Genomic DNA, 18,941 nt, shown 5'->3' on the forward strand with positions numbered 1-18,941 from the left:
CTGGACACTCAGTGCTTTACATATTATTGGGGGTCTCCTCAAGCACCACTAGCATCCACCTGGATGATTGCTCCAGAACACCCACCACACACCAGCTATTAGTGGAGAGGAGAGAGTGATGTAGCCAGTTCAGAGATGGGGATTATTAGATAGAGAAGGATCAATGGGGGAATTTCACCAGGACCCCAGGGTTATACCCCGACTATCCCCTACTGGGATTTTTAATAACCACAGAGAGTCAGGACCTCCGTTTAATGTCTCATCTGAAAGACAGTGCTGTTTTTACAGTATAGTATCCCAGTCACTGTACTGAGGCATTTGAGCACCCCCTGCTGGCCTCACTCATACCACTTCCAGCAGCAACCTTAGCTTTCCCCAGGTGCTGCAAAGCCTGTAAATTAGTATTAAATTCATACATTAAATTCAGTTTTCAAGGTCTGTGCTTCTGCCCCCCCCCCCCCTTTTGTGCTCCTGCTAGATATGAACAGTTCATGAGCTGCCACTTTTTCATGAGCTGACATTAGTTAAAAGTTATGTGAATTTTACTTACATAAAGTGCAGTTTCTATTCTTTTCACACACAAGAGGGCGCCCTGCGTCTGTCTGATATATAAATCTTTTACTCAACTGATTTGAGGAGTTTTTTTGTGTTGTGATTTAAAACAATATAATAGGGCCCCCTGGTGGTCCAGAGGCCCTAAGTGACCACTTATAACCAGAAACAGCGCATAATCCGCACTGTAAAGAGTCTCCATTGTCAGCGCTCTGTAACAGACAAAAGTAAAGCTGTAACCAAGTTTTCCGACAAGGAAAAGAAAAAACCTTCAGGACAGAGGATGTGTTCTGATGTTTCTCAATAAACAAGCGACATTTTTGTCTTACTGACTTCAAGAGACAGTGAAAGAATGACTGCTTATAGCTGCTGTAATGTAAGTGATAACAGGAACCACTTTGTTGTGTGTAACGGTAAGAACAATTTGACGTGCTGTTATTAAAAAATAATCAACTTCAAACGGTAGCGGTAACTTCATTTCGTACCTGGCCGTATCACACCACCCCATCGTTGATTATTTTCCTATAACCGCACACCCGCAAGTATTTTATTCCTTGTAGGACTGGTAGGATAATTCAATTTGATACCGTTTAAATGAAACTATTATTCCTCTGAAGTTCAACTGTATTCTCCTCTCATTTATTACAGCACCAGTTACTGAAACTGATTCACAAATATAATGTATGATGTTATATTTACAGGGACCACAGGGGGGGTACAGGATACTTATCACAGTCCCCTGTCCCACATAAACCTCCAGCAAAAAATCATTTAATACTTTGTTGTTGTTTTGGGTTTTTTTTTAAATGAATTCAACAAATTTTTCCTTTTGACAGATTTATTGACCCTGAATATAATCTAATAAACAAATATCCTCTTTAAGTGCTTAACACATTGCAGATTTCTGTGTGAATTGTAGCTGGAAAGAAATATATACAATCCCACCTTTAGCAACGTGCATACACATAACGATTCGAGAAGCGTCACCCGAAATACGGTGAAGTAGCGTAAATACAAACAAGTCTTCTGTAAAATGAGAGAGAAATACAACGTTGAGAGAATATTCTAGATGATCAGCAGCCACGGGGAGACGGAGCGAAGAAGTACAACGCCAGGAGGATGAGGTAGACTACCACCAGAGCCGTTCCTGCCAAAGATAAAAACACAGGTGGAAAGCACTGAAATAACTGCACGATACTATACTTAAGCATCGTGTTATGTGGCCGTATATATGGCCGTAAGTTTGTGGACACCTGACTAACTATCACACCCTTATGTGCTTGCTGAATATCTCATTCCAGATTTAGTCATCCCACTTCCTCTCTCCTTTCCCCGTTATAATAACCTCCAATCTTCTGGGAAGGCTTTGCACTAGATTTTGGAGCGTGGCTGTGGGGATGTGTGGTCATTCAGCCACAAGAGCAATAGTAAGATCAGACACTGATGTAGGGTGAGGAGGCTCCATTTCCACTTCATCCCAAAAGGTGTTTAGTTAGGCTGAGGTCAGGGATCTTTACAGAACACTCGAGTTCTTCCAGTCCAACCGTAACACACCATGTCCTCATGGAGCTGGCTCTGTGCACAGGTGCATCGTCATGCTGGAACAGGTTTGGACCTCTTAGTTCCAGTGAAGGGGAATTGTATATAACGCTACAGCATACAAAGCCGTTCTAGACAATCGTGCGCTTCAAACTTTATGGGGACAGTTTGGCAAAGAACCACATACGGGTGTGATGGTCAGGTGTCCACATACTATTGGCCATAGTGTACATACTTTAAAATGTACTTAATTACATTTCCACGAGGGAGGAAAAACACCATTTTTAGTTCTTACGTTATTATTCAGATATTCAAAAATACACCATGACTCATTTGGTTTTTGTTTTGCAGCTATCAGCATTTCTAATGTTTCTGTGCCTTACACGAGAACATCCAATCAAATCCAAACCAGTTCATATGGACACCAAAAAACAAACAAAAAAACAAAAACAAAAAAGGACTGCCTGTTAGTCTCAGTCATTCATACATTAGAGTTTCTTTATTTAAATAAACTAAATCCACATCTCATGGAAAATAGGTACAAATTCAGTACAGCGGTATAGCCAGACCTTTTACAACGGGATGGTCAGTTAGACCAATCTAAGCTGGCGTTCTTAAGTATGCTAATATTATGAATTCTTTAGCATTTAGCAATCGGTACCAATACCGAACTGAAGAAGTCTAATGCTATGTGTTTGTTGTGGTCAGTGGGGCTGAGTAATAGCTCGCTTCTGCGTTAGCTAGCTAAACCTAGCGTGTTACCCGCCTCTGGAGAACGATGAAACAGAATATACAACTTTTGCCTCTGGCTGGTTCATGACAAATCGAGATTTCTGTAAAGCTGCTTTGTGACGATGTCTACTGCTAAAAGTGCTAAACACATCATTATAATTGAATTAAATTCAACTGAGAATGCTTCGAGCCGCTCTTAGCCAACACCAGTCCAACACCAGTCCTGGTGCCAATTAAAGTCATTTTGTTGAATTTGTCACCCATGACCACTGACGAGACCAACTTTCCTTAAAACAAAAACCCACTTACCCTGGAAATAATCACACTTTCCATCCATGAAGATGTAATTGACCAGGATGACACTGAAGATGCTCGCCCACAGGTGCAAGTCGCTAAATATGAGAACAAATCCAACGTCCTGGCAAGAAAACGAAAGCGGTCAAGGTGCATACGCGACGAGATGAATAAGGTAATGTTACGTCAAGCGTAGGACGTCCTGTTACTTACGTAAACAGCATTGAAGAAGATCAGTAGTGGAATCTGAAGCATGCAGACTTGCACAGCGATACAATTTCCAACCTCCAGGCTAAAACAAAAAAAAGTTAGGTCACTACCTAAAGAACAGAAAAGCAATAGAGAGAGAGAGAGATAGAGGACACAGAGAGAGACACACAGAGGGGGGGGGGGACAGACAGAGAGAGGGAGAGGTGGACACAGAGAGAGAGAGAGAGAGAGAGAGAGAGAAAGAGAGAAAGAGAGGGACGCAGAGAGAGACACAGAGAGAGAGAGAGAGAGAGAGAGAGAGAGAGAGAGAGAGAGAGAGAGAGAGAGGGGGAGGGTGGGGGGGGACACAGAGAGGACACCGAGAGAAAGAGAGAGAGGAGGGACACAGAAAGAGAGAGAGAGGGAGAGAGAGAGAGAGAGAGACACAGAGAGAGAGAGAGAGAGAGAGAGAGAGAGGGACACAGAGAGAGACACAGAGAGAGAGGACACCGAGAGAAAGAGAGAGAGGAGGGACACAGAGAGAGAGAGAGAGAGAGAGAGAGAGAGAGAGAGAGAGAGAGAGAGACACATACCGAGAGAGACGCACAGAGAGAGGGAGACAGACAGAGAGAGAGAGAGAGAGAGAGAGAGAGAGAGAGAGAGAGAGAGAGAGAGAGGGTGGGTGGGGGGGGACACCGAGAGAAAGAGAGAGAGAGAGAGAGAGAGAGAGAGAGAGAGAGAGAGAGAGAGAGAGAGAGAGACACACACATACCGAGAGAGACGCACAGAGAGAGGGAGACAGACGGAGAGAGAGAGAGAGAGAGAGAGAGAGAGAGAGAGAGAGAGAGAGACACATACCGAGAGAGACGCACAGAGAGAGGGAGACAGACAGACAGAGAGAGAGAGAGAGAGAGAGAGAGAGAGAGAGAGAGAGAGAGAGAGAGAGACACATACCGAGAGAGACGCACAGAGAGAGGGAGACAGACAGACAGAGAGAGAGAGAGAGAGAGAGAGAGAGAGAGAGAGAGAGAGAGAGAGAGAGACACACACATACCGAGAGAGACGCACAGAGAGAGGGAGACAGACGGAGAGAGAGAGAGAGAGAGAGAGAGAGAGAGAGAGAGAGAGAGAGAGAGAGAGACACATACCGAGAGAGACGCACAGAGAGAGGGAGACAGACAGACAGAGAGAGAGAGAGAGAGAGAGAGAGAGAGAGAGAGAGAGAGACACATACCGAGAGAGACGCACAGAGAGAGGGAGACAGACAGACAGACAGAGAGAGAGAGAGAGAGAGAGAGAGAGAGAGAGAGAGAGAGAGAGGACACAGAGACAGGACACAGAGACAGAGAGCGAGAGAAAGAGAGAGAAGGGGTGTAAATGACATTTGAATGGTTCTGACCTCAAACTAATGTTATTCTGCAGGGCGAACTGGATCCCGTTGACTATTTCGGGAAGTTCAGGAACCATCGCCAGCACAGTAACACCAATAAAGTACTGCAACGTCACAAAACAAAATATACCTCGAAACATTTCTGCGTTAGACGAGACCTTCCGTTCTTTAATAAGTAAAAATTTATAAATCACTGGTAAATTGCTGTGATGGAAGAGGAATAAAACTCTTCGGCATGTGCTGTTCTTAGAAAATCAACTTCGAAAGTGATGACGAAGTTGTGTTCCAAATGACGCACTACACACTCGGCTCTTCTACACCATGTACCTCAACCAGTGTAGTGCATCAATTCTATAAGGCTATTCTTCATTCAACATCGGAGTCCCATAGCCCCTCCCCCTCCGCTACGTAATTAAAGCTGCGATATCGTCCGAGTATCTCGCACTATTTATACTACAAAACCGTATCGTACAGTGCAGAAGTACGCGAATCGGGACGCGCATTAACTCAGGCTCATCACATCACCCTGTTGTGGATCGTTTTCCTACGAAAACACATCGCCAAGCCTTTTAAGTCCTTATTAAAGTTTAAAAACATTCATCGAAACAGTAATTAAGCACAATACGTAGTCACAAACTACTATAATAAATACTGATTGACAGAGAAAGTGATTTCATTTCATACCTTTATTCATATGTTAACCATTTACCTATTAGTTATTTCTTTATTATCGATAGTTAATCCTTCATTATACTCGGTAATCACGACATTTGTGCGTAATCAGACGTCTAGTGTATCTGCTTCATGTCATTTAAGCTTGCTGTGAGTGAGTGAGAGAGAGAGAGAGAGAGAGAAACGATGTCTTTGAAGGACTGATGTAAGGCGTAGAGGGACCCCGTATTGGGATGCAAGATCTCTGCAGGATCTGAAGCTACGGTCGTGGTCATGTCTTGTCATGCATCATGAATAGAATAGGATACGAAGGTTGAGATGAAGTCAGTCATTCTCACAAGTAGTTCTCACAGCTCCTCGTATTTTTAGATTTTCCCTTTAAATGATTACACGATTAACAGGAAAGGAAATGCATATGATCATTCATGTTAAGTTTGTCTTTATTTGAGCAATAAGCATGAAGTTCTTTGTTCACCTGTAACCAATCACGAAACACTAGCCCTCTCCGGTTAACTATATAACCGCATGTAACACTTTGGTCGTTGGAGTTCTTCTCACCGGCCGTGACTAGAATACACGTTACTCCGTCAGCAAATTTTTATAATGTTTAGTATTAGTCATCGATTTGGTGGAGCGCCTGCTAGACAAGTCCCTGTTAAGGTTAGTAGCCGTTATTATAGAAACTAAAACATTAGAATAAGCGCATAAATTAGCATCAATTATTATTAACGACAAGTCCACCCTTGCATCCCATAGACGGTGCGTTCCCACTTTGCACCCAGTTTTCCCAGTATAGGCTCCGGATCCTTTGTGACCCTGACCTATATTAAGCGCGCACTTACTGGGAAATAATGAATGAAAAGCACATCCTTTTAAAAAGGGACCATTTGGGGGGTTTCCCCCCCAGCCAAAAAAAAAAATTATCGAAGTGGCTCAAATTTAAGTGCACCCCTAATCAAAATAATAAAATTCAACAAAGTAGAAACTGATAGATAGCGCTATATTGTCTGATGTTTTCGAATACCCTTCACATTTGACTCAAACTCCGACGGCTTGCGGTTTGGAGGTTATAATCGGCACATCGGGTCCAAAAGAAGCTTGTGTAAACGTGCTTAAGCAGTCACTCAGACATGTCTGTAGGAAATGTGAGACGGTGTGGAGAGGCAGACCTGTGAGACGCTGGCATGAGAGATGATTGGTTTGATGTGCTCGGTGGTGAGGTCGGCACAGGCTGCTGTCAGGAATGTAGCCACGATCAGGACCACCAAAGCCCTCCATCTGGACCAGTGCACCACTGGATCATGGTCACTTGCCACTAACACACACACACACACAAAATAAGGTAATTAAGAAAAATAAATCATCTAAATGCATATCTAAGAGTAATGATTAGACATGAGGTGAAATCAAAGGCTCGCTGCTTGTATTCACAGCAATGTAATCAGGTTAAGAGAAATGTGACTTAAGCCAGGTTTACACTGTTACCGATAAAATCTTGTCCAAATTATACGATGATCCTTAAATAATAGACTACGTTCTACTTTCAGCATCAATTAGCAGACGAAAAAAAAACAAAAAAACAAAACCACATAGCGTTTAAACAGCTTTAAAGTATTCCAGTGTGCAACATGGCGGAAAAACAGCACCCACTGGTGGACGCACCATGGCAGTGCGCGTCACTGATGTGGATGTCGTAGATGTGCGTGTGCGTCTTCAGCGTGAAGATCAAACCGATGAGATACGCAGAAGGGAGAAGCACCGAGACCGTATACACCAGAGGCCTGCAACATCATTACAACATTCGGTTATTTTTACTCCCAATATTCCCACACCGATCACTGAAAACGTGGCTTCACACTCACTCGATATGACTCAGGAACAAGGAACGGTTGTTCTCACTCTGGAAAAGTAAAGCAAGTTAGTTTCCGCTATCAGGGTGAGAGGTACGATCGTGTCTGCATGGCTTGACGTACACACCAGATCATAGTGGCAGTTCGTGCAGATGAAGGGTCCGGTCATGTTACCAGACGGATTACTGCAGCGGTCACACACCAGGTTCCCATACGCTTTAGAGAACAGTGTTGGCGCAAACACACCTACGGTGAGAAGAAAAACATCATTTAACAATTCAAAACAATGAGCATAAACAATGTCCGGGAGTTGGCTGATTTGAAAATATGATCTTGTTACCATGACAACTTTTATCAAATTGTGTTATTACGTGATGGTTCAGATATTCAGTTTACCGTAAGCCTTATTCGGGTTGGGTTTGTTTTACACGGCGGGTATAATGTGTCAGAATTTTTTACAAACTCTGTCTGGAAAGAATGCATCACATTTTACTTACTACAGGGTAGGCCTGTCATGATAATTATATTATGGACTTATCGTATGATATACAGTGGGGGAAATAAGTATTGAACACGTTAACAGTTTTTTTTTTTATTATTAACTCAAGAAATCTGGAAATATAAAGAATTCACAACATTAAAGTCCATAAATGAAGTTGTGTGTAATAAAATGGAATGACACGGGAAAAAAGTATTGAACACGCTAACTGAAATCTATTTAATACTTAATGGAGAAGCCTTTGTTTGTAACGACGGCTTCAAGACGCTTCCTGCATGAAGAAATTAATCAGCCGCAGTATTCATGTGATTTTGTCCCGTTCTTCTAAACATATCGTCTTTAAACCTTGTTCAAATGGATTCAAGTCAGGTGACCTCGATCATTTTTGCAGGTGACCTCAATCTCGCCCGTTGTGTTTACACGCGCGTTTGTGTACGTAAGAATGAACGTCACCAACATTTTATCCGTTCGCGCTGCTTCTGTCCTCTCGTCTGCTCTAGGATGGTCAGATTACAATTCCAACTTCCAATAATTGTCAAGTTTACGATGAAATGCACTTACGAATGCAAAAACTGTGCGCATTCGAATTTAAGATGTGTATCAAGTACTAGCCATGAGTTTAATTAAATCACACTGTTAAAAAAAAAAAAAAATGACACGCAAGATATTAACAATGCACTAACAATGTGATTTTGAAGAAGAAAAATCTAGATAGAGCAGTTGTAGTGTTTGAAATAATCCAGTCGTAGTCGATAATATCAGGATTTGATCCACTTAAGCAGCGTGAGCTGAAGCTGAACAGTGGTAAACTGAAGCACTTTACTAACGGGTTAATTAACTCACCCAAACATATCCCACACACACACACACACACACACACACACACGGTTAACTAAACATATACATAACAAAGATAATATTACAAGTGAACTTGAGCTTAAGAAGGCGCTAAGTAGAACGCCAAGTCACGTCGTGAGTACGCTGTTTCCATAACAACGCACTAAAACACGGACAATGAAGAACTAAAGCATACAGAATTCACTATATTGTATTCCAATATCTGAATATTCTTAAGAATTATACGTTCGTCGCTCTTGCGTGCACTTGCATTATTATGCTATTCATTATTTCAGTGGTATAAAATGGTCTTAAAATGACACTATCATTTGTCGCAATTCTTTTCAGCACAATACATCATCCAAAAGTATTTCTTTAGACAGGCCTATTACAGCGTGTCCTAAAATTTTCCATACATAAGGACCCATGTCACACACACACACTCAAGGCTCATGTTCCCTCACGCAATCTGCGATCGGTTAACGACCGCCACTAGTGTGACTCAAGTTCCCTTTCCAGAACCTTCACACTAACGGTCCCTCAGTGGTGGAATGAACTTCCGACCTCAATCCAGACAGCAGAATCTGTAACTATCTTCAAAAAAACACCCACCTCTTCCGTGAACACGTAACTAACCTATAACCTGCTAACCCCCACATTAATAAATAAATAAATAAATAAATAAATAAATAAAGTGATTTCCCCTATGTATACAGACTGTTTGGAAACCCTGTATAAAAGGACGAACAGAAATAACTCGTGGTAACACATGACATGTTAGTAAAGATTCCCTGTATATCCTGTGAGGAAAAGAAGTCTGCGACTTTTTAAAAATGCAGCACAATAAAATAAAATGGTATTTAAAAGAATTCCAGGTTGTTTTAGGTCAGGTATTGAGTTCATACAGGTTATGGTCATGTGACTAACAAACAAGTGCAGCTCCAAGCCATACAACAAGTGCCTAAATAATAATAAAGGTCAAATTAATCACGTTGCTTTAATATGAGGCGTATGTAGTACACATGGAACTTGCATCCGTACCCATGCTTACATCATGAAGACTCTCCCATCTCTGTGGTTTATACAGAGGCCGCTTATTCACTTCACTGCCAACGTTACTTACTTTATTACAGCTACTGCATATGTCCAGAAAACTAATTCAGTCTGAATACAGTACATAAGAGTACTAGTCCCTAAGAGTACTAGTCCCTAAGAGAAAGATTCTCATGGATGGTTTGGCAGCATCGCGTTAAACTTCTCAGCCGTGTCACGTCGCTGGACACGCCCACATCTAAATCACCAACGGCCGCTATCGCTCATCAGCCAGCTCTCGCTGAAAAGACTTTTTTTTTCAATTCGATTCCTATTTAATGTGCTCTATTTAATCTGTTTTTTGTGTAATTGAGCTGCTGTAACGAGGGAATTTCCCCCAGTGTGGGATCAATAAAGTTTGTCTCTTATCTTAACGGCAAAGCTATAAATTCATGACGCTATAAAATACATCACACTATTTTTCATTGCGTTCTCCCCTCCTACACTCACCTCCGACTGAAATGAAGAGCAGGGCAGAGCTGACGCCGGCTGATCGGCTGTTGAATCTCTGCTCGCGGTGCTTGCAGCCCCCGATGATCATGCACACACCCTGGAAACATAGTTTATTACGTGATCACACTGAAAACACCTTAAGGTGTGTGTCTGACCACAAAAAAAAGAAAACAAAAAAAACAAAACAAATAAAAACAAACAGTTCTGGTAATTTTACACACATATAAAGAGCTGTACCATGCAACAAATTATTTACCAATACAAAATATCAGCCTTACTGTGGAGGCGGGGGCAGGGGCGTGGACGAGCGCCGGGTTGTGAATTGAGGGCGGAGTCGGAGAAGGTGAGTGGTGAGGAATGCACACCTGCAGGGCACTCTCGTAATGAATGCACTCTGTTGCAGTGAGACGAGGTGAGGATAAGAGGGAGATACGGGACACGTGACTTAAGCCACCAGTACGACGCGTACGTGTGTGTGTGTGTGTTCGTAAAACAGAACGCTGAAAATCGGGGGGTGGTGAGAAGAAAAAAAAGGAACAAAATAAAGAGAGCCAATTTGTTTCAAGTGTGCCTCCGCCTTCCTTCTCCTTGCCCAGCTTTACGGTCTGTCTCGTTTACGTTTTGACGCAAGGCTGATATTTTTTATTATTTGCCATAAAATTACAAGCAGGAAGAGAGAGACAGACAGAGAGAGACAGACAGACAGAGAGACACACGCACAGAGAGAGAGACACGCACAGAGAGACATACACACAGGGAGAGCGAGAGGCACAGACACAGAGAGAGGCACAGACACAGAGAGAGGCACACAGAGACCGGAATAAAGAGGATGCATCCGAGCAGGGTCCCTGTGAGAGCCGCTTTAACGATCTCTCCGTAGCATTTGCTCCCGATGCGATGACCTTGCAGCAGCGCGGTGATGTAGAAGGTCATCTCGGTGATGGAACCGAACGTGGCGTTCACTACTGCTCCCACTGCAAAGTTACTCTGAGCCGAGATACTGAGAGAGAAGAAGAAAAAAAAAAAAAGAAAAAAATCACAAGCAGCATGTTCAAATTATAAACAAAACCTTTTCCTTTTGTTCCAAGCATCTGAGTGCAAAGGTTTGCATAACCATAGGACAAACTGTATCCACAGGGGATGTAAACATATGCACAGGCGCGTTATGATGAAGATTTGGGCTGTAATTGGAAGGATGTTACCTGGCTATACCCATGCCGATGTAGTAAGACAGGGGGATGATAGAGGTCACAGCTGTGGCAAACTTCACCTCAGACCTGACAAAAGTATTATTATGGTCCACATAACCAATCACCAGAGCGATGATGACCAGGGACAGCAGGTCTGAGCGAAAAAGACGTTAAGGGCTTGAACTCTTACAAAGTATCAGGACGTGAATCACTACAGTTACCATACATGCATTATTTACAGCAACACGCTAGAGAATTACCAGTGAAGTCAAAATTGTTATTTTTACATAATGTGTCCCTCCTAACCGAGGGACACATGGACAACAAATGCCAAAACCTGCAATAAACACAGTACTTGGAATAAATACCACTGTCATACAGCCATCGATCCCTTTCTTCTCGTACACCATGCAAGGATACACACTTAACAACTTGTGCCTAACTTCGGAGCTAAAGCAGGGCTATTTTTTAAAGCACCGAGCTCATGAGTCCCACACCCCCAGTTTATTTGTACAAGTATGTACTTAAATAAATAAACAAAACTATTGCACCTTTAACAAAATACAGAGTGTCCCAAAAGTCTCCATACATAGGGGAAAATGAACCAAAATGTCCTACAAAATTTACCAACAGAGAAGTGGACACCCACTGGCGAAGGCTCAACCGACGTGGTGCTGGCAGACATAGTCCCCCATGTATAAAGACTTCAGGGACACCCTGTACAGAGTTTGTAAACCAACTTGACGCGGCTTAGCAGCAGTACAAGGATACTGACAGCGAAGACATTAATACCATCCACTGTGTACTTGTAGTAGTACCAATTAAAGGCACGGTAGCAGCATAGGAGAACCCTCGTTTCACAATTTGGAGGCTAAAAGGCAGAAAATGTTGAAATCCTGAGAGAATGAAGAGGATTATATTGCTGAATGAGTGACCTGGGCTCTGTTCTTCATACATGGATTATAAATCGCATGTTTGCTCTATCGTCTTTGCCGGCTAAAGCTTTCCATTTCTCACAGACTTCTAATAGTAAGCTTCTTGTTCTGCCGGTGAACAGAATTACGCACATTCGCACTCTACGTCGCTACTACGCTGATGAAGGATTCAAGTCCTCAACTATTCAATCAACCAGCAATGATCTGATAACAGGTTCATAACCTGGTTGAAATGATTACGGTTAACAAATCTGGCATTAGCTTGTATTTATGAAGAACAGGACCCTGACTACACAATCTGCAACTGAAACGTGAACTGAACAGCGAGCAGGAATCAGGGCTTACGTTCTTCACCGGTCGAACTTGAATCTGGTCAGGCGGCAGGAAGAGGACGATGCTGAGGATCCTGCCGTTCATTTTGGCAACAGGGATGGTGAAGACTATCAACCAGGAGAGGAAGCAGGCCAGGGAGTGGATTACAGCGAGAGGAACGTAACCAAGCACAAGCCAAACATACGTGCTCACACAACACTACAATACACAAAATCAATTACACGTCACTACTAAGTGCGAAAGTTTGTGCCCAATGGTTTACCTCAATCTTACAAAATAAATAAATAAATAAATAAATAAATATACAAAAAGCATTCACTGTTTATTTAGTCATTTCTATCTATTGAAAATCTGTTACGTTACAGCTTACATTGCTTGTTAACAGGCTCTAAATAAATAAGGACTTCATTAAGGTGTCGAAAGCCCTAAAGTAAATCTGTTGACCGTTTTGGCTTATTTAAGGCATGAAACATCAAACAGACTCAAATCCTCAAGCAGTCTGCAGTCAAGTTAATTCAGTGTGAATCAGGAAAGCCGAACCTCGAAGATCGACACCAAAACATATCGTCCTTTCATACATCTGGGATACCGTTTACAAATAAATACACCAAAATGTGTTTAGTGGGACCATTATGAACAGAAAACCAGTCGGATATTATTCAAGAAGCACAAATATGAATGCGAATATCAATATTCTTTAATAACCTGTATCCAGTGTGGATCCTGGATCCTTAGGTCCTCCAATCTGTAATATTGACTCTATATTTTTATCTGACACTGCCATCTTCAGATCAGGCTATGGTGATGAAAGGGTCATGGCAATAGATACATTAAAATGGAAATAAATAGAAACCATCGCGTTGTACACTTTTGGACTCAATGTTCTAAGCAGTCTCACCCAGTAAGAGCGCATCCGAGGAGGAGGAGGAGGAGGAGGGACGTCTATAGGGTCGGGTGGGGAACTCATCAGAGGTGTGGACTCCTTCACGTTGTCTGGAGATTTCTTCATGTCACCTGCTTCCTCTGGAATGGCCTCGCAGTGGGGGAATTTAACGCAGCATTTCCGTACCAGACTACAAGTCTGAGAAGGAATAGAGGTGAAAATACCGTCCGGCTGAATAGACAGCAGAGAACATGCGCTAGTAATAAACTACAAATCCAGGAGCACGGGTTAAATTCAAGCACAGTGCTGGTGATGTAAAAGTATATCAACTACATTTTAAAAGGACTGACAAGGTATCGATCATTTGTTCATTTCCATGTTTAAAAAGCTGGAGTGAACTTAAATGCTGATTAAAATGGAAGCAGGAAGTGTTGACACAGGTGACTAATAAAACACTTCAGAAACACTTTCAATGGTTGAGCTCCATGTTTTCCCCCGCCCTCCCAATCATTTTGGTGTCTAGCACTGTTTAAAACAAAAGTTCCCACCTGAGACTTGTTTCATCACATCTCCATGAGCTATATGATCCACAAAATAACTCCATTCCAATATTAGGGCCTTCCATCTTCCTAAATGCCAATTTAACCCCATCTACGTGCAACTACGTGTGCAATGCATAATAACTGTCCAGTGGTTTGTTAAAGCATAGCTTCTTTGTGATGTTACCTTTTGGAGCGATTTCCCAAAGGGCCACAATAAATAACCTGACAGCCTGAAACAAAGTTTCCCTGCAACCAGTGCGAAGGGGGGGAAAAAAAAAAAAAAAAAACAGAATCAGGTGAGCTGCAGAAATCTGATCAAATCACCAAAAACAACCCGAAGCTACATACCATGTGGAGTCCCAATAACGGTGCAAAACATTAATACACCAACAAGAAAATAAGCTAAAGAGATCCACCAGCCGAAGAAAAGCACATAGGTGATGTTACCAATGCTGATCAGCGAGCCTGAAAATGAAGAAGAAACATTTCATGAAATCCATGGACAATATAGTATATTTTATATTAAAAATAGTAAGTGCATGAGGCAAGTTCTTTTTGTAGATGTTCTACACACGATGTCTGAGAAACTCGAAGAATCTCACGGACCTGTATAGGGTTTGATGAAGATCTGCTCAGAGTACAATTCCTTCACCTGGTCTGATCGGTCCTCGATCGGACGCTCTGTAACATGACTCTTCCACTTTCTGAAACCAAACTGCCACACAAGTGTACAGCGTCATCAGAGCACAGCGCCGGCTTTCAGAAGTACAGGGACACAGTGATCAGACATCGTGTCCAACATGGCAGTGTAAATTCTGCCTTTCTCAGATACATTACACATACATGTATACACACACATACATATGGTCTTAAACAACTGGTGCTGTGATATTGTTGTGTCTTTCCATGAAATTATGCATAGAGCACCAGTGCAAGAGAGAATGTCACAGCTGCATCAAGCGAAAAGCCAAGCGAGCGACATTTGAAATTAGATTTTTTAAAATTCTACGCAAATTAGATGCGATAAACATTTGGGCAAATGACTGCAAGGCAAATCTCCAACAAAATCCCTAAATAAGGGTTGCGTCTTAATCAGCTCCTTAGTTCAGTAGTCAGGCCACTGATCAGGGAGTCGGCCATTTTAACATTGATTTTTAGAACAGTTGTTGATTGTTTTCCTATCTATAAATAAATAAATAAATAAATAAATCATTGGTTATTTACCATGTAGTTATTGACCAGTTTGTGTGCCTCCACTTCATTCTCGGCACGGATGGTGGTCCTCAGACTCGCTTCCTGCCAGGCGTCCTCAGTACCCCGTGAGTGTACGGAGAGTCCTGACAGCGAGATCTAAAGTCAGTACTGAGCACTGAATGTAGTTGGGTTTTGTGAGGAGTAAAAGTAACTTTTACAATGCCCAAAAATGCCCTTTTCGGCAAATGCCTTTCCTAACAAAAAAACATGTTTCGCTGTATAAAGTTCACATTATTCATTTTAGGTATACGTGGAATATGTAGCTAAAAACTAACAAACAGGAATGAAAATCAATAAATAATTAAATAACAGCGTTTCTTTAGGTCCTCTCATCCAACATATTCTGGTGAATAAGTGACGTTCTGTTAATCTGTCAAATCCACACTTTAAATACTCCTACCACTCATCGACCCGTACACGTTTACCTGTCTAATCTAATCGGCTGCCAGATTCTAATAACGTGTTAAACAGTCTATCCAGGATTTTGCGATTTATTTTGAGAAATGAACGCAAAATCAAGCAAACTCCGCAATATTCGGACGAGTTTGCGATTGCTCAAGATTACCGCAGATTTGGGCCAAGATTTGGCCACGTCATGTGATGTCATCACAACGCGCATTCAGCCAAAGCCCTCTTCGATTCACGTGCGTCGAACACGGGTACAGCTAGAAGGTCTCGTTTACCAACAAACATCGCTGTGAAAGATTGCGATTTCACCGAATGAAGTAGTCATCTGCAAAAAGCTGCACTACAAATTTAGAAAAATCAAGACTTTTTGGCCACAACAATCACAAAAAAAACACGAAATCCCGTACAGGGACCGATTAAAACCGCTTTATGAATAAACATCATCGACTGAATGACAGGTTAGATAAGACTTTGTAAAACGCAAGTTCTTTATCAAATATTAAAATAAATGGCCCTTAACAAAATGTATAATCAGTTCAATAAAATATCAGTTTCAATTTTCCATCTCTCTTTCTGGATACGCTATAAATTCTTTATAATACGCTGCATAACCTGTTTCTAACCTCGTTTGGATTCTCACAGATGCATAGTTATAGAATACTCACCCTTGTGTGTTATCTTGGTCCGTGTGTTTTCTCACTGATCAGATCAGTTCTCTAAACTACGATTTATTTAGCCAATTTTGCCTTAAGGTCTTGAGGATAAATCGTGCGATGCAGCCACATTTCACTTTTAACATCCCCGAATTTCTATCTCGTAAATAAATGACAAAACGGAGGCGTGTTTTCCCAGTTCACCCAGAAACAATACCAATCAAGTTAAGCGATGGGTCGTACAGGTAGACAGAAACACTCAGAAAATGGATGGAGAATGTAACTGGAGTACTAAGAATTTTTACTTATATATTTTTAGTTTTTAAATCGTAGCAAAACAGTCTACGTATGAAGGCATCTTACTGTGAACCGAGAGGCATTTTGGCGTGTGGTGGATGATCTGTGAGCCACAGGGTGAAAGAGTATCGGCAATCTCAGGGTGAATGCTGGCCACACACAGTCGGTCACACTGGGAGCTCCGGCGATAAACTCTGTGCTCATGGTCCCACGGATGTTCTGTGAATCAGCCATGAAAGGGAAGAAAATGATATTTCACTGGGTTTTGACATTTCCTATGTTGTGGTATACAGTCCATAAGAGGCTTATACGGAATCAGTGGGACGTGCAATGTTTTAACAGATATTTCCACACATTAAGAGAGGAAAGTGGACAATCGAAAACTAATTCCTCTTAGCAAAGGATCTGAAACCTGGAGCATCCCATCTTCCCTATAGATGATGATAAAAGAAATCTTTATTTCAAGGTCACTGTGAACGTTTCACCACACAATCATCAGTAATCGTATGACTATAAGGTGGCAAATGGTCAGCGCCTAAGAAAGCCCTCAATCACTTCGAAGGAGCAATACATAAAAATATTATTATATAAAATTATTATTTTGCGTAATGATTTTTTTTTCTTCATTTAGTACTGCCCTTCAGAAGCTGCAGAAGATGTACATGCTTCCCTGTAAACAAAATAATTTACAATTATCATCCTGTTCAAAACTTAGTAGTGTATGACAGTGGTTTTTCAAAGTGGGGGCCGCCAGAGGGAGCCCCAACAATTTGGTGTGCCCATCCCTCCCACTAGTATGTTTTCTCTTTCTCACTCTCAGACAACCACACACACACACACACAATATCAATTCCTAATGTAATGTAAAAATGTAATTATTATTAATAAAAAAAAAGGGGGATATATGCAGAAGTCTGTATTTTTAAACATGATTTAAAGACATCTTGCAAAAGGGGGACCTCGGTCAAATTTTAAGGCCATTTAGGGGGCCTTGCCCTGGAAAAGTTCGGGAACCTCTGGTGTATGACAACTAAAAATAAATAAATAAATAACCCAGCAATTGAACGTCTGGTTCTTGGTGAAGAACAAGAGAACATGTTTAGACTTTTAATTAGGATTAGTTTTAATCACTAATGATGGCAATGACAATAATTAGGTAGTTAAGCCACGCCCACAAATAAACAATGCTATACTTCTAAAGGGAAATTCTTTTAAATGGAATAAAAGAAAATCATAAAAGTTTTTAATTGATCATGAAGTGAAATTTGAAGTGGAGAGAAAAAAAGAAGTAGGAAAAAGAGAAAACCTTAACTTAATGAAGGAGACGTGACCCTGCTCCCTGTTAATTAGGCCTATCCTATGCTGCTGTTTTCTTGCATTTTGTTTATTTCATCTTTCCTTGAATTCATTTCTAACTCAAACCCTTAAAAACACTCAAACAGCTGCACACAAAAGGCTTGCTATTTATTATTTCTGCCTTTTATTGTTCGTGCATATCAGGCTTTAAATGTTATGGGGTGAGCACCTGGCCTAGCTTCTTAATCATATCATTTAGACAGACTTTTTAAAACTTTAGGCCACTTTGTAAACTTATCTCAATCTTTGGCCGTAGTTTAATCGTGTAAAAAAATTAACAAAAACCCGAAACACATCAAACGCACCTCGTTTTTCTGTCAAATTCGCACGTGCTTGAAACCTTGTCTTTTGAACTCGGAAATTGTTTTAGAGCAGGTTTCCTTTGCTGTCCATGACTCACCTGAACTATCAGCCGTGGACCTTCGCCTCAGAGTCTCCACATCTGTTGACATGGTGTGTGTTTTATGTTTTTGTGTGTAAAACGCGGATTCAGCGAATTGACTTGTCCTGATAATAACACTCCAGGTCGTGAACGAGCGCGCCTATTGCTGCTCGTGGCCGATGCGCGCCACCGATGCCAGAGAGCAGGCGCGCGCCGCGAGCGTTGCCTTTTGACTGTGATTTGTAGCTGTGGTGTTGCATCCGACATGTCATATAATCATATTCAGAGATTTAATAAAAAAAATTTCTACCAACACCAGCTAACTCTTACAGTATTTCCCTTACATATGATTTTTTTTTAAGTCATATTCATAAATGGTTCGTAAACCTCAACTAAAATTAGCTAACTATTCAACAGAATTTCTTCCTCACTGCTAACCCTAGCTATCTTAAATAAACACAAAATTTCTGAGATATTCATAACTGTGTATACTGTTATACTGCCACATTAGCCAGATTAATCAATATTTTTTCAATCATATTTATCTTCACTGCTGAAACTAGCTACCTAGCTAACATGTAACCTGACAGGATTTCTTCACTGCTAACA

The 18,941-nt window shown here is 41.4% G+C and overlaps 1 protein-coding gene across 2 annotated transcripts; it reads right to left on the reverse strand.

Annotated features, from left to right (window-relative positions):
• Window positions 1–1,320: 1,320 nt before the first annotated feature.
• cax1 (cation/H+ exchanger protein 1) lies at window positions 1,321–18,578 on the reverse strand. 2 transcript variants are annotated; one of them, XM_017494273.3, is made up of 20 exons: window positions 18,351–18,578; window positions 16,661–16,813; window positions 15,207–15,319; window positions 14,589–14,697; window positions 14,331–14,447; window positions 14,167–14,228; window positions 13,456–13,638; window positions 12,570–12,755; window positions 12,061–12,160; window positions 11,302–11,443; window positions 10,916–11,099; window positions 10,097–10,196; window positions 7,346–7,464; window positions 7,231–7,268; window positions 7,019–7,149; window positions 6,538–6,683; window positions 4,706–4,800; window positions 3,331–3,409; window positions 3,133–3,241; window positions 1,321–1,699 (listed from the first exon to the last, which is right to left on the reverse strand). In XM_017494273.3, the coding sequence occupies exons 1-20, from the start codon at window positions 18,400–18,402 to the stop codon at window positions 1,626–1,628; spliced, it is 2,292 nt and encodes a 763-aa protein (XP_017349762.1). In that variant the 5' UTR covers window positions 18,403–18,578; the 3' UTR covers window positions 1,321–1,625. The 2 variants fall into 2 exon arrangements, with proteins under 2 accessions (XP_017349762.1, XP_017349763.1); XM_017494274.3 differs by having other exon boundaries at window positions 1,322–1,699; window positions 7,031–7,149; window positions 18,351–18,577.
• Between the last annotated feature and the right edge of the window lie 363 nt (window positions 18,579–18,941).

The sequence above is a fragment of the Ictalurus punctatus genome, chromosome 19 (assembly GCF_001660625.3).
Source record: "Ictalurus punctatus breed USDA103 chromosome 19, Coco_2.0, whole genome shotgun sequence".
In the NCBI taxonomy this organism is placed as follows: Eukaryota; Metazoa; Chordata; class Actinopteri; order Siluriformes; family Ictaluridae; genus Ictalurus; species Ictalurus punctatus.